The 15,108-nt window shown below is 43.6% G+C and overlaps 1 protein-coding gene across 1 annotated transcript in view; it reads left to right on the top strand.

The window, feature by feature from the left end:
• Positions 1–15,108, top strand: part of LOC120050922 (homeobox protein cut-like 2) — a 107,078-nt gene that overhangs the window by 83,302 nt on the left and 8,668 nt on the right. Inside the window, exons 5-8 of the mRNA XM_038997456.1 lie at positions 12,069–12,209; positions 13,023–13,170; positions 13,382–13,458; positions 13,543–13,609. Coding sequence (XP_038853384.1) covers positions 12,069–12,209; positions 13,023–13,170; positions 13,382–13,458; positions 13,543–13,609 — 433 coding nt within the window. The remainder of the gene's footprint in view (positions 1–12,068; positions 12,210–13,022; positions 13,171–13,381; positions 13,459–13,542; positions 13,610–15,108) is intronic.

The following is a 15,108-nucleotide window of genomic DNA, read 5'->3' on the forward strand; positions in this document are numbered from 1 at the left end:
ACCGTAAATCTTTACTATGAAAGGAATATTGAATACTTGAATGGAATTTGTCCACGTACTTTTGTATATATAGTCTATATAATGGTAAGACTGACACTCAAGCTCTGAAGTCTACATGACTTCAGTTGTTCACTAAACAGTTATTGCTTATGGGTTTTGTAACGAAGAAAGAAAACATGAACGCTTACTCTATCAATTAAAGTGGTGGAGTTAGTTTTTTGTTTATGTATATTTCTAAGAGTGTCCTTTGATATTGTTGTAGAGACACTAGTTATTGATGTAATGCCGTCTATGTCCTTCAGTCTGCCAGACAAAGGCATGTGTGGAACACATACAGCAGAGCATGTTAGTCTCTTTCAGCTTGTCTGTCAGTGAAAGACTCTTCTTTCACCATTACTCTATCTTTCTCGCTCTCTTCCTGTTTCTTTATCTATCACTCTTTCACTCTCTTCTTCACATCAAGACATCAAGGGACAAACGTTTGTTCTGCTCTCTGAATATCAGGTGTGTATTATTGAAAAGACAGCACAGAAACATACTGATTTTACTGTAGTATTAGGATTTTTGTATTTTTTCATAGGTTGTCAAAGTTAATATTTTGTTAAATGGTTTTATTGTAGCTACAAAAATCAATATAATCTAGGTTGAAACAAGGATAGACATTAAATAATTGTACCTTGTGAGTTCAAGTGACTGTGCAGTTGTTAAAAGAATAGATGACTTTGTAAAGACTATTAGACTTGAGTCAATAAAAGTGTCCCCACACGGTTGCTTTGGATGGAGACTCCCGTACTCTGTAAGTATAATTGTTTGTTATTTTTTAGTTTAATTTAAAAAAGCTAACCTTTTTCAAAGGTAGCCATTTTGATGATGCACTTTGTCTGTGAAGGTTGAACTAAGGACTTACAGTTCAGTCAACCTAGTTTCGGTCCATGACAATACACTCTCCATGTACAGTGTTACGGTTTGTTGCAACAGCAGAAAATTATGTTTTTGGACCTTGAAGACCACTTGGAGAAAAAACCAAAACAACAACAAGACTGTTTTGAATGAAAATAAAAAAAACCTTGAAGCACAGCCTTATAAATTAATTTGTTCGTGTTGTATGATGGGAACACAGCTGGCCTCATTAACACACGCACAACACATAATTATAGAGTTTTTTTCCTCTCTCCAGCCAGCCAGCGCTTGGCTAATGGGCTTGCTGGGTTAATTATGTCAGAGCGTAATTACACAGGGCCCAGGGAGACGTAGTGGTGCTCCCCGCTGAGCCCACACTGCCTAATGATGGTGTATCGCTGACAGGGCCAAGACGGACCGCCCCAACACACCTGCTTGTCTTGGCTCACGCCACCCTCGTCCACTCCCACGCACCACCACCGCCCACCCAGACACACGTTTGGGACCTGTCTGTCCCACCAGACACAGTTTCTATGTGGACAAAAACACAGTGGGGCCTGGCCAAGCCTGTTCTATATCCAACTCCATAGGAACAACCATAGGAGTTAGCTATCCAGCACAAACAGATCTGTGGTGACCAGGCTAGCCCTGGCCTGTCAAGGAGCAACAGCCAGCACCCAGAGAGCTTACCCCTGCTGTGGGATGAGCAATAACAGAGTAACACCAGACAAGTGGCTGCTAGGAACCAGCCATGGAAGCCCTTTATCTCATCTGTAACGCTGATGCAAACTCTGCTCACAGTGTAAACAATGTAGATGATGAGACCACACACACACAGATTCTATGATAGCTTACACAATAACACCAAACCAGGTAGAACTTTTTAAATAACTGTGGTGAAGTACAAATGATGCCAGGATCCTGAATGCCAACTTGTCTTTGCTGGTATACTGCGAGGACAGCAGGCGTGTGTGTGTCCGGAATGACCTCTGAACCTCATAACATTCTGTTCATCCCCACCTTCTCCCAGTCACTGTGATTCATGTGGTAATGAACCATGTTTCACTGAAAAAATGATGTATTAATGTGCTATAATTTATGACCCTCAATGAGGTGCTGTTATGCTATCTGTTATCATGACCTCATGGCAGATGTCCAATCAGCCATAATTAAGATAAGGGCTGAATTTAAAAATGTACTGTATTTGCATGGATAACGATATGACTGACTTCTGTACATAATGGTGGGTCGGCCATGGTTCGCTTCATGATTGGGATTAAGTAATTCTAGGTATAATGGCAGGATAGTGTACAATTCCATTCAATTATTTAATATTCCTTTTTTAGTAAATATTTACGGTTAGAGATTTGCTCTTAAAGGAATATCCAGCACTGCATATTAGCAACTTCAATTAGTAGCCCTGTTCTCTTTCATTATCAGCAGTCTTCTTTGACTCTCCCCCAAATGATTGCCCATCTTTCAGAGCTACAACCTGGTCCCTCAAAGTACCCCTGCTGCTCTCCTCTTTGACAGGGTTCATTTTGTATACAGATCTACCATATACACTATATATACAGCAGTATGTGGACACCCCTTCAAATGAGTGGATTCGGCTATTTCAGCCACACACGTTGCTGACAGGTGTGTAAAATCAAGCACACAGCCATGCAATCTCCATAAACAAACGTTGGCAGTAGAATGGCCTTAATGAAGAGCTCAGTGACTTTCAACGTGGCACTGTCATAGGATGCCACCTTCCCAACAAGTCAGTTCGTCATATTTCTGCCCTGCTAGAGCTGCCCCGGTCAACTGCAAGTGCTGTTATTGTGAAGTGGAAACATCTAGGAGCAACAATGGTTCAGCCATGAAGTGATAGGCCACACAAGCTCACAGAACAGGACCGCCGAGTGCAGAAGCACCTAAAAATCATCTGTCCTCAATTGCAACACTCACTACCAAGTTCCATACTGCCTCTGCAAGCAACATCCGAGAGTAGAGTGTTACTTTATTAATCCCAACTTGGGAAATTGTTTTATCACAGCATGCATCATCAATGACTTACAATGACCAACAATGAAGAAAAGGAAAAAAAACACTAAGACACATAAAGGCACACATAAAGGCACATGCACCAATCATAGTATCCCTAAAAGAATAGTCTGATTCAAGTGCTGTTTTCTATCCTACTCTGGAGGGAAACAGGCAACAAAAAACATTTAATAGAAAGACCTCATAAAACAGTTGATCAATTATACTCCTTTAGGACTGTCCCTGATTTAAAAAAATCTTGGTCCACCGAAAGTGGTCTGTTCTTTCTACCAATGGATTGGTCGACATTTTTTAAGGGTATTTTTCCATATATAGACACACCCTATGTGTTTTAATAAAATCATCTATTTGCATTGAGCTTGTCTAATACTTAAAGGTTACGGTCTGATGAAATAAGACATGCCTCACGAGGGCGCCAGAGATCTAGATAACCAAAAGAAAAAAAACTTAGCTTGACCCAACTATTCTCCTCCTGCTGGCTTTCGCAGATTCTGCCATTACTCTCCTGAAGTTAATAGGCTACATGAGTCAGCAACCTTTCTCATGTTGAATGCCAATGTAACTTACCATTTCTACCGATCTGCGTGCCAGTTATGGTTTTCATATGTACATTTTCGTGAAACAGTTTCATTTAATTTATAATAAGTCTTCATATCTCAACATTGTCATGTGGTTAATCAAAATTCTATCCAAATCTAAACTAAAATGATACAACCCTAAAAAGTAACTTATTTGCCATTACCAACTATGTAAAATAGCCTACATAAAGCCAACAAATGAAAACATTGCAGCCTGCAGGTAGAAAGCATCCTGATAAAAATGAATATCCTATAAATCACATTGGCTGCACATGGCCTGTCTGCAACGAACTTGCAACATTGTATAAAATATTCTGGGCCCTCAGAGTTACCCCGCCAGTGAGCTCCGGACAGACACAGCTGTAGGCTATTTGCAAGGGATAAGAAGCAGTGCTTGACTTGGGGAGGAGCTCACCGGAGCTGAGTATTGACACCTCAAATGTTCTACTGCTTGAGCTTCTGTTCCTCTTATAGAATATTAGCTCAAAAGTAGTGTGGAGGTCTTGCACCTAATTATAAACAGTACCAGCACACAAAATTAGTACCGGAACCTATTTCATTCCCTGTCAAGCGCTGATAAGAAGTAATCAGGTAGGCCTATTTTATGACGTTTCCACTGGATCAGAGCATGACAGTTTTCGCTTTCACGCTGAGTGGTTATCGAAAGGGAGAGAGCTGGAAAGATTTTGCAGGTAGCCTATAGGCTACTTCTATGCGTGCGCGTCCTTACTCAACATTGACAGGAGAGCACCAAACAAAAGACAATGACTAAATTGACAAAACTCGTAAATGGAATGAAATAAATGAAAACTTGTTTCTCACAAGTGTACCATAGGTTGTGCACTCGGCAAACAATGTGTCCACTCAGACAATGAGAACGGAAAGACTGGAATAATATTGAATGCATTAAAGTAATTACCGTGACCAATGTAACAAACATTGTAGATTAGGAATTAACGGTATATGTATGGTGAATATACACTAACAACCAAACGCAAACAATTCACACAATGAAGTTGTGAACAATTTGGCGAGAGAGATGTGCATCGTCAATCAATTTACGGTGATATGCAGAAATCAGGGCATTCCCTTCTTGCGCTTCACCGAGCAGTACAGAGCTGTTGTCAAGGAAGTGAGTTTGTGTTTATACAGGATGTGCCGCGCCCACCTACTGTCAACCAATCATGTCAATGCGGAGCTATACAGAGCTCTCCGCATTATTGCAACATTTGGGAGGGGCGTGGTACAGAGCTCGATTTGGCCTCTGGAGGTTCCGGGATTTGCGTCACAACCTCTTATCTACATGGATCCTCCAACCATATTTTCGGTTCAAGCATAAATTGGCTTTTAGTTTAGGCCTCCGCAATGGATTAGTTCACTGAGATGGGTGTATATACTACCGTTCAAAAGTTTGGGATCACTTGGACATTTCCTTGTTTTTGAAAGAAAAGCACATTTTGTCTATTAAAATAACATAAAATTGATCAGAAATACAATGTTGACATTGTTAATGTTGTAAATGACTATTGTAGCTGGAAATGGCAGATTTTATTGGAATATCTACATAGGCGTCCAGAGGCCCATTATCAGCAATCATCACTCCTGTGTTCCAATGGCACATTGTGTTAGCTAATCTAAGTTTATCATTTTAAAATGAATTGATCATTAGAAAACACTTTTACAACTGGTGTACTGATTAAAGAAGCAATAAAACTGGCCTTCTTCAGACCAGTTGAGCATCAGCATTTGTGGATTCGATAACAGGCTCAAAATGGCGGGAAACAAAGACCTTTCTTCTGAAACTCGTCAGTCGATTCTTGTTCTGAGAAATGAAGGCTATTCCATGTGAGAAATTGCCAAGAAACGGAAGATCTTGTACAATGCTGTGTACTACTCCCTTCACAGAACAGCGCAAACTGTCTCTAACCAGAATAGAAAGAGGAGTGGGAGGCCCTGGTGCACAACTGAGCAAGAGGACAAGTACAGTAGAGTGTCTAGTTTGAGAAACAGACGCCTCACAAGTCCTCAACTGGCAGCTTCATTAAATAGTACTTCATTAAAACACCAGTCTCAACGTCAACAGTGAAGAGGCAACTACGGGATGCTAGCCTTTTAGGCAGAGTTGCAAAGAAAAAGCCATATCTCAGACTGGCCAATGAATTGAAAATATTAAGATGGGCAAAAGAACACAGACACTGGACAGAGGAATTCTGCATAGAAGGCCAGCATCCCGGAGTCGCCTCTTCACTGTTGACGTTGTTTTAGTCGAGAAGTAATAAATATATATATATATATATATATATATATATATATATATATATATATTACTGCTCGACTAAAACCATCTTGGTTGACCAACAGCCTATTGACCAAACAATTGACCAGTCGACTAATTGGGGTTAGCCCTACACTCATTAAAATGCCTCATCGCTGTGGGTACAAATGACCGTCTAAACCTCTCAGTGGTTTAGAAAGGATGAACCTGCTACTGAAGCTGCTCCTGTGTTGCATTTGAGTGCTGTGGAGTGGTCAGCACAATAATTGTTAACGGAAGTTTCATGAAATGGGTTTCCATGGCTTAGCAGCCACAAGAGTGGTGTAAAGCCTAAGAGTGGTGTAAAGCTCACCGCCATTGGACGCTGGATCAGTGGAAACGCGTTCCCTGGAATGATGAATCACACTTCACCATCTGGCAGTCCGACAGACGAATCTGGGTTTGGCGGATGCCAGGAGTACGCTACCTGCATAGTGCCAACTCTAAAGTTTGGTGGAAGAGGAATAATGGTCTGGGGCTGTTTTTCATGTTTCGGGTTAAGCTCCTTAGTTCCAGTGAAGGGAAATCTTAATGCTACAGCATACAATTACATTCTTGACAATTGTGTGCTTCCAATTTGTGGCAACAGTTTGGGGAAGGCCCTTTCCTGTTTCAGCATGAAAATGCCCCCGTGCACAAAGCAAGGTCCATACAGAAATGGTTTGTTGGGTCTCCCGGGTGGCGCAGAGACTCTGGGTTCGAGCCCAGGCTCTGTCGCAGCCGGACGCGACCAGGAGGTCCATGGGGCGACGCACAATTGGCCCAGCGTCGTCCGGGTTAGGGAGGGTTTGGCCGGTAGGGATATCCTTGTCTCATCGCGCACTAGCGACTCCTGTGGCGTGCCGGGCATAGTGCACGCTGAACAGGTCGCTAGGTGTACAGTGTTTCCTCCGACACATTGGTGCGGCTGGCTTCCGGGTTGGATGCGCGCTGTGTTAAGAAGCAGTGCGGCTTGGTTGGGTTGTGTTTCGGAGGACGCATGGCTCTCGACTTTCGTCTCTCCCGAGACCGTACGGGAGTTGTAGCGATGAGACAAGACAGTAACTACTAACAATTGGATACCACGAAATTGAAAAAAAAGAAATGGTTTGTCGAGATCACTGTGGAAGAACTTGACTGGCCTACAGAGCCCTGACCTCAACGCCATCGAACACCTTTGGAATGAATTGGAACACCATCTGCGAACCAGGCCTAATCGCCCAACATCAGTACCCGACCTCACTAAAGCAAGGCCCCGCAGCAATGTTCCAACATCGAGTGGAAAGCCTTCCCAGAAGAGTGGAGGCTATTATAGCAGCAAAGGGGGACCAACTCCATATTAATGCCCATGGTTTTGGAATGAGATGTTCAACGAGCAGGTGTCCACACATACTTTTGTAGTTTATCTACCTTCACTTTAAATTTGATTTAGCCACTGATTGATAATCCCTGCTTGTCCACGTGTGAGATCCCTTACCGTAATCTCTGCGTTTTGATCATGGAAGGTTAAAAGGATATATGGAAAAGAGGCTGATAAAGGGATTTCTGTGACAGTGGGTCGATGTGAATAGCACTGTTAAGTCATCCTGTTTGTCTAAGAAGAGCTCTTCTCTTCAGTGTGATGTCCCATGTGACTGATGCAATATCTCCAGTGTTGGTGTAACAGTGAACACAGACACACAGGAGGCTCATTTGACTGTAAACGGTCCTGGGAAAAAATGGTTCAATCAGTTATCTCTGACCAAGTGTTTCTGATGAAACTTCAGATATGTCAAGTGGCTGTGGAAGTCTTTCAACAAATTGCTTATTTAAACTTGTGCGTCTCTGATAAGTGTTTGAACGTGTGACTGTTGTGTTTCTGTGGCCTGTTTAGTCTTGGCTGTCTTTTCTCAGTGGTGTCTGTTGAAGTGTAAACGTCTGTGGTTAGGCTCTCTGAAAAGTCAGTTCTGTCTGTGCCTATGCTATAAAAGGATACGATTGTGATCCACACAGCAACAGAAAGACGAACGGATGAAAGCTGCGGGAGAAAAGTTTGTGCAGCAAAGCAGCGATTTTCCCCTCCTCTTTTGGAGTTTTAAAGGGCTGGTGTGTGTCTCTACATCCTCCCTTCCTCCTTGTCAGACAGCTCCCCTGAGCCTCTCTCTCTGTGCTTTGGCACTAGAAGTCACCTCCTTTGGTGTGCGGCATGCAGGTACACAACAGGAGCAGCTCTCTCTCTCAGAGCTGTTGAACTTTTCGGGAGGGGAAGAAAGGGAAGGGAAGATTAAAAACAGCCCTGTGATGTGGAGTGCCGAGTCGCCTCCTGAGAATTCCTGGCATAATAATTTAAATGATCAAATGATACAGAGGAGACTTGTTAGCAGAGAAACAGACTCCTAGTTGGCCCCATGGGCCCAGCGCTGCTGCACATGCATTGCAAAGCAGCTTCTCTGTTGTGCTAAAGAATCCAGCTTCTTTTTTTTCTGTTCTTTTCAGGAGCAGACTTTTTCCACACTTTGTTTAGGTGTATACTCGGGACTAAAGTGCGTGTCATATTCTACTGCAATCTATGCGGTTTACTTTTTAATGAATTTATACATTTAGGTGATGCTCTCCATTGAATTTGATCTCAGTAGTTTAGTCTATTCATGTCATTAGGGCCAGCCTGTGAGATTTTCAAAGGTATCTCATTTGAGTGAATTCCAGAGACACTCTTGGGAACAATTTCTCAGTGGGAATCTGTCTCCTAATGTTGATACTGCTGTGAAGGAGCGCGTATGATGTACTGTCCTGTACTGTCTCATGCAGGATTTGGGATAGTAGGCTATTTAAAAAGTTACATTTTAAAGATCCTGACATAAGTTGAATAATAGGATAAGTATTTTGACAGCAGCAACAGGATAATTGTGTTATCTCATTATATTTGATCAAATAGACTGCAATGAAATTCACTTGACTGAAGTGTTGAACTTTATACTTTACCGTTTTTACTTTATGTTCAGATGTACAGTGCATTCGGAAAGTATTCAGGGCCCTTGACTTCCACATTTTGTTATGTTACAGGCTTATTCCAAAATGGTATAAATAAAAAATGTTCCTCATCAATCTACACACAATACCCCATAATGACAAAGCGAAAACAGGTTTTTAGAATAAATTTAAAAAATCAAAATAATACCTTATTTAAGTATTCAGACCCTTTGCTATGAGACTCAATTGAGCTCAGGTGCATCCTGTTTCTATTGATCATCCTTGAGATGTTTCCAGAACTTGATTGGAGTCCACTGGTGGTAAGTTCAATTGATTGGACATAATTTGGAAAGGCACACACCTGTCTAATATAAGGTCCCACAGTTGACAGTTCATGTCAGAGCAAAAACCAACCCATGAGGTCAAAGGAATTGTCTTTTAGAGTGCCGAAACAGGATTGTGTCGAGGCACAGATCTGGGGAAGGGTCCAAAAAATGTCTGCAGCATTGAAGGTCCCCAAGCCGCAGTGGCCTCCATCATTCTTAAATGGAAGAAGTTTGGAACCAACAAGACTCTTCCTGGAGCTGGCTGCACGGCCGAACTGAGCAATCGGGGGAGAAGGGCCTTGCTCAGGGAGGTGACCAAGAACCCAATGGTCACTCTGACAAAGTTCCAGAGTTCCTTTGTGGAGATGGAGAAACCTTCCATTAGGACAACCATCTCTGCAGCACTCCACCAATCAGGCCTTTATGGTAGAGTGGCCAGACAGAAGCCACTCCTCAGTAAAAGGCACATGACAGCCCGATTTGAGTTTGCAAAAAGGCACCTAATGACTCTCAGACCATGAGAATCAAGATTATTTTTGGCTGAATAAATCAAATCAAATCAAAGTTTATTTGTCACGTGCGCCCCGAATACAACAGGTGTTGGATTACAGTGAAATGCTTACTTACAGGCTCTAACCAATAGTGCAAAAAAGGTATTAGGTGAATAATAGGTAAGTAAAGAAATAAAACAACAGTAAAAAGACAGGCTATATACAGTAGCGAGGCTATAAAAGTAGCGAGGCTACATACAGACACCGGTTAGTCAGGCTGGTTGAGGTAGTATGTACATGTAGATATGGTTAAAGTGACTATGCATATACGATGAACAGAGAGTAGCAGTAGCGTAAAAGAGGGGTTGGCGGGTGGTGGGTGGCGGTACACAACGCAGATAGCCCAGTTAGCCAATGTGCGGGAGCACTGGTTGGTCGGCCCAATTGAGGTAGTATGTACATGAATGTATAGTTAAAGTGACTATGCATATATGATACACAGAGAGCAGCAGCAGCGTAACAGAGGAGAAGCCTTTTTGCCCTAGACTTGGCACACCGGTACCACTTGCCATGCGGTAGTAGAGAGAACAGTCTCTGACTGGGGTGGCTGGGGTCTTTGACAATTTTTAGGGCCTTCCTCTAACACCGTCTGGTGTAGAGGTCCTGGATGGCAGGCAGCTTAGCCCCAGTGATGTACTGGGCCGTACGCACTACCCTCTGTAGTGCTTTGCGGTCAGAGGCCGAGCAATTGCCGTACCAGGCAGTGACGCAACCAGTCAGGATGCTCTCGATGTTGCAGCTATAGAACTTTTTGAGGATCTGAGGACCCATGCCAAATCTTTTCAGTCTCCTGAGAGGGAATAGGCTTTGTCGTGCCCTCTTCACAACTGTCTTGGTGTGTTTGGACCATTCTAGTTTCGTTGGTGATGTGAACACCAAGGAACTTGAAGATCTCAACCTGCTCCACTACAGCCCTGTCGATGAGAATGGGGGCGTGCTCGGTCCTCCTTTTCCTGTAATCCACAATCATCTCCTTAGTCTTGGTTACGTTGAAGAATAGGTTGTTATTCTGGCACCACCCGGCCAGGTCTCTGACCTCCTCCCTATAGGCTGTCTCATCGTTGTCGGTGATCAGGCCTACCATGTTGTGTCTTCTGCAAACTTAATGATGGTGTTGGAGTCGTGCCTGGCCATGCAGTCGTGGGTGAACAGGGAGTACAGGAGGGGACTGAGCACCCACCCCTGAGGGGCTCCAGTGTTGAGGATCAGCATGGCAGATGTGTTGCTACCTACCCTCACCACCTGGGGGCGACCCGTCAGGAAGTCCAGGATCCAGTTGCAGAGGGAGGTGTTTAGTCCCAGGATCCTTAGCTTAGTGATGAGCTTTGAGGGTACTATGGTGTTGAACGCTGAGCTGTAGTCAATGAATAGCATTCTCACATAAGTGTTCCTTTTGTCCAGGTGGGAAAGGGCATTGTGGAGTGTAATAGAGATTGCATCATCTGTGGATCTGTTTGGGCGGTATGCAAATTGGAGTGGGTCTAGGGTTTCTGGGATAATGGTGTTGATGTGAGCCATTACCAACCTTTCAAAGCACTTCATGGCTACGGACGTGAGTGCTACGGGTCTGTAGTCATTTGGCCATGGCCACAACACAATAATACCAAGCGTCATGTCTGGAGGAAACCTGGCACCATTCCTAAGGTGAAGCATGGTGGTGGCAGCATCATGCTGTGGGGATGTTTTTCAGCAGCAGGGACTGGGAGACTAGTCAGGATTGAGGGAAAGATGAACGGAGCAAAGTACAGGGAGATCCTTGATGAAAACCTGCTCCAAAGCGCTAAGGACCTCAGACTGGGATGAAGGTTCACCTTCCAACAGGACAACGAACCTAAGCACACAGCCAAGACAACGCAGAAGTGGCTTTGGGACAAGTCTCAATGTCCTTCCATGGCCCAGCCAGAGCTCAGACTTGAACCCGATCGAACATCTCTGGAGAGACCTGAAAATAGCTGTACAGCGACGCTCCCCATCCAACCTGACAGCTTGATAGGATCTGCAGAGAAGAATGGGACAAACTCCCCAAATAAAGGTGCGCCAAGCTTATAGCGTCATACCCAAGAAGACTCGAGGCTGTAATCGCTGCCAAAGGTTCTTCAACAAAGTACTGAGTAACAGGTCTGAATACTTATGTAAATGTAATATTTCCGTTTTTTTATTTGTAATATATTTGCAACAATTTCTAAAAAGGTGTTTTTGCTTTCTCATTATGGGGTATTGTGTGTAGATTGAGGAAAAAACAACATTATTTTAGAATAAGGTTGTAACTTAAACAAAATGCGGAAAAAGTCAATGGGTCTGAGTACTTTCCGAATGCAATGTACAAGCTTTTGAATTCTCTTTATTTGTGAGTGGCTGTTTTGTGTGGACTGGTTCATAGAATAATAGCAAATTCCTCTCAATCGTGTGTTTTTGCGCTCAGACCCAGCTCCTGTGCTGGAGGCCACACACACCCTGGAGGAGAGGCTGCAGCAGCTGCAGAGTTCGGCCCCAGACAGTGAGGCCCTGGTCAGGGAGGTCAGCAGGCATTGGAGGAGACACCTGGAATGCCTTAACAAGCCAGGTCAGTGCCATGGCCACAGCACTCACCCCAGAATGGGCCCAGGCCCAGCTCACTGCTGCGTGTTTGTTCAAAGTTGTAAAGTATTTATTTTTCAGAGAAAAACATCTAAGAAAGTATTTTTGTTGTGCAAAAACGCACTATAAGCCACACAAGCAGGGGTTGGAACAGAAATTATTTTAAAATTGTTTCGTTCTGAACAGATTTTTTTTATTGTCGTTTCGTTCCACTGTTCCCCGACGTCTTACCTTTTTGTCATTAATAAATCCAATGTGAAACGTATTAACTATAGTACCCTTAACTAGCATTGAAAAAGTGAATCCATTCTTCTCTCATTAAAAATCTCTCTCTAATTTCTGAATCATGCTTGTAACGTCAGTAGGCTACGGTAGACTATGCTTTGGCGGGGCAGGTAGGTAGCCTACACACACACACTGGCAAAGATTTTCAGCTGACAGGCAGACGCTGGAATAAGTTTCTGAGTGACAGAGTGAGGGATTTGCATAGGTGCTTTGTTGCATATTATTTGTTGTGTGACTGGGTAAAAATGACATGTTCGTAAAAAAGAACGTTATTAACCTGTTCCCATGCTTTCAAAATAACGGTTCTGTTCCAGAACAGTATCGATCACTTTTGTTTCTGTTCCTTGAAAAATGATGTTATTTTCCGGTTTTCTGTTCTGTTCCCTGAACCGTTTCCAACCCAAGTGCACTAGGATGTCTCTGTTCCATGCACTCTCTCTGTGGCCCCTCACTTCAGATGACTACAGCTCTCATCTGTACTCCTCTCCCTCTCCTATCCTTCTCTTCTCCACAGACGACACAGAGGACGGCCCAGCAGCAGCGTCAGGAGCTGGGGAGGCATCGAGCCGGACCGCCTGTGTGATGACTCCCAACAGCAAACAGGCCTTCAGAGCCACAGGCTCACCTCAGCAGAACCACCAGATCCAGAGTCAGACAGAGGGGTGAGAAACACAGGCCTGGTCCTCGCCTCCACATCCCTGTGAACATGATATGATGTGTATAATAAAGACAAAAATTAGAACAGCCCTCATCAGTCATACTGTACAATGAAAATAGACCTAGATGTTAACAGAATGCAATGCAGTATTGTGTGCTGTATTCCTGAGAGTCTATGAAAGTTTGGTCATCTTAAACATTGTGTCTTCCTCATAGGGAGGCCGAAGACGCAGATACCACCCTGGTCGACAGACTGGGTGAGGCCGAGGAGAGGATCAAAGTGCTGCATTCATGTGAGTATTTTTGTCCGATGGTCCTTTCTGGACACTGTGAGGCGAAAGGACATCATGACTAATGGCCTTCCTTTATTGTTCTAGCTCTGAGCACAGCCCAGACAGACCTGCTGGACCTGCGGTGTAAATACGACCAGGAGAAGGCCAACAAGTAAGAGCCTGCTTGTCTCTCCACTCTATGTCCATACTGTCCTCTCTGCTGCTTCTCTAACATGTCCATTGCAATCCTTCACTATTCTCATGGTCTCTCCATATACACTACTGCATGTCCCTACTCAGCCCACCTATGCATACACCACTATGCTCAGCCTTCTCTCTTTAGCCATGCTTGCTCTACCCTAATCGACACATGGTCACTCCCCCACTGTAATGTATTGTACCCATTTCCAGTCTGAAGCCATTTCCAGTCTGAAGCCATTGTAAAAACAGAACTAGGCTGCATCTGAAATGGCACCCTATTTCCTTATAGTTCACTACTTTTGACCAGAGCCCTAGGCGGGTAGTGCACAATATAGGGCAGGGTTCCCCAACTGGCGTCCCGCAGGTGTTTTTATTTGGCCCCACAATTTTTCATTGTTGGACATAAAAGACTGTAAAAACACCAGGAAATCAGATTAGATTAGATTTGAAGAGACACGTGATTATACAAATGTAAGCAAGGTTTGAAATTATGTTTTATTATGTATTATGTTTTTCAAATATGATATCTGTTTGGGCTTCTTACGGTCAATTTGTAGTGTACGAATTATTTACAAATTGTTCTGGCCCCCCGACCATCCGCTTAAGAAAAACAATCGGCCCTCTACTGAATGTAGTTGATGATCCCTGATATAGGGAACCATTTTGGACGTTACTGTGGTGTGACTCATCGACTAATGCAGGTCTATGGATGGGAGAGCTCTGTGTTGACCTCCTCTGTCTGCGGCCAGAGCCTTGCCTTGACACGCCTCAAGAAGAATGGCTCCATTTAAAGATTGCTCCAGAAATATTCTACCTTGTCCTGGATCTGTGAGCGCTATGCATCCAGCTCAACGGTTGAAATGAATCTGAAGTTGTATGAAGGATGTCGATAGACATTAAAAGTAAACACTCCTTTGTTTGGGTAGTGCTGCGGACGGAGCACAGTGAGCCGGTGCTAATGGATTTTCTCCCAGGCTTAATCCATGGTGCAATTGAACTGCAGTTTCCAGACCCACCGCCATCCATTCTGCTGGATTTGAAGCATTTTCCATTTGACTCCCCTCTCATGTTCAGCAGCTGTTCACAGTGACAGCTCTTTAGCTCCCTGTGAGGGAAGAGGAAGGATAGTTGTGTGTTGGTGCTTGGGCCACCGGGCCAGTGCTTTATTTGTGAATGGCTGGGTTTGTAGTTAATGAATAGGTAATGAGTTATACATCCTATAGGGGTTGACATATGAGTGGGTGTTGTCCTCAACTGACTGCAGTAGTCTAATAGGAATACTAAATACACAACCCCCTGGCCCATAAACACCAATACCTCTCTCTCAGGACTCACCCCCATGGCTCTGTGATTCCAATTTTACCTCTTCTTACTCTCACTGACTTTTTCCTTGATGTTGATAATTAGGGTAATTTGGCTACTTTGGCTGATTTTGAGTATCTGAACAGATAATCAATACAAAGCATTTTT

This window comes from Salvelinus namaycush, chromosome 1 (genome assembly GCF_016432855.1).
Source record: "Salvelinus namaycush isolate Seneca chromosome 1, SaNama_1.0, whole genome shotgun sequence".
NCBI classification, from domain to species: domain Eukaryota; kingdom Metazoa; phylum Chordata; class Actinopteri; order Salmoniformes; family Salmonidae; genus Salvelinus; species Salvelinus namaycush.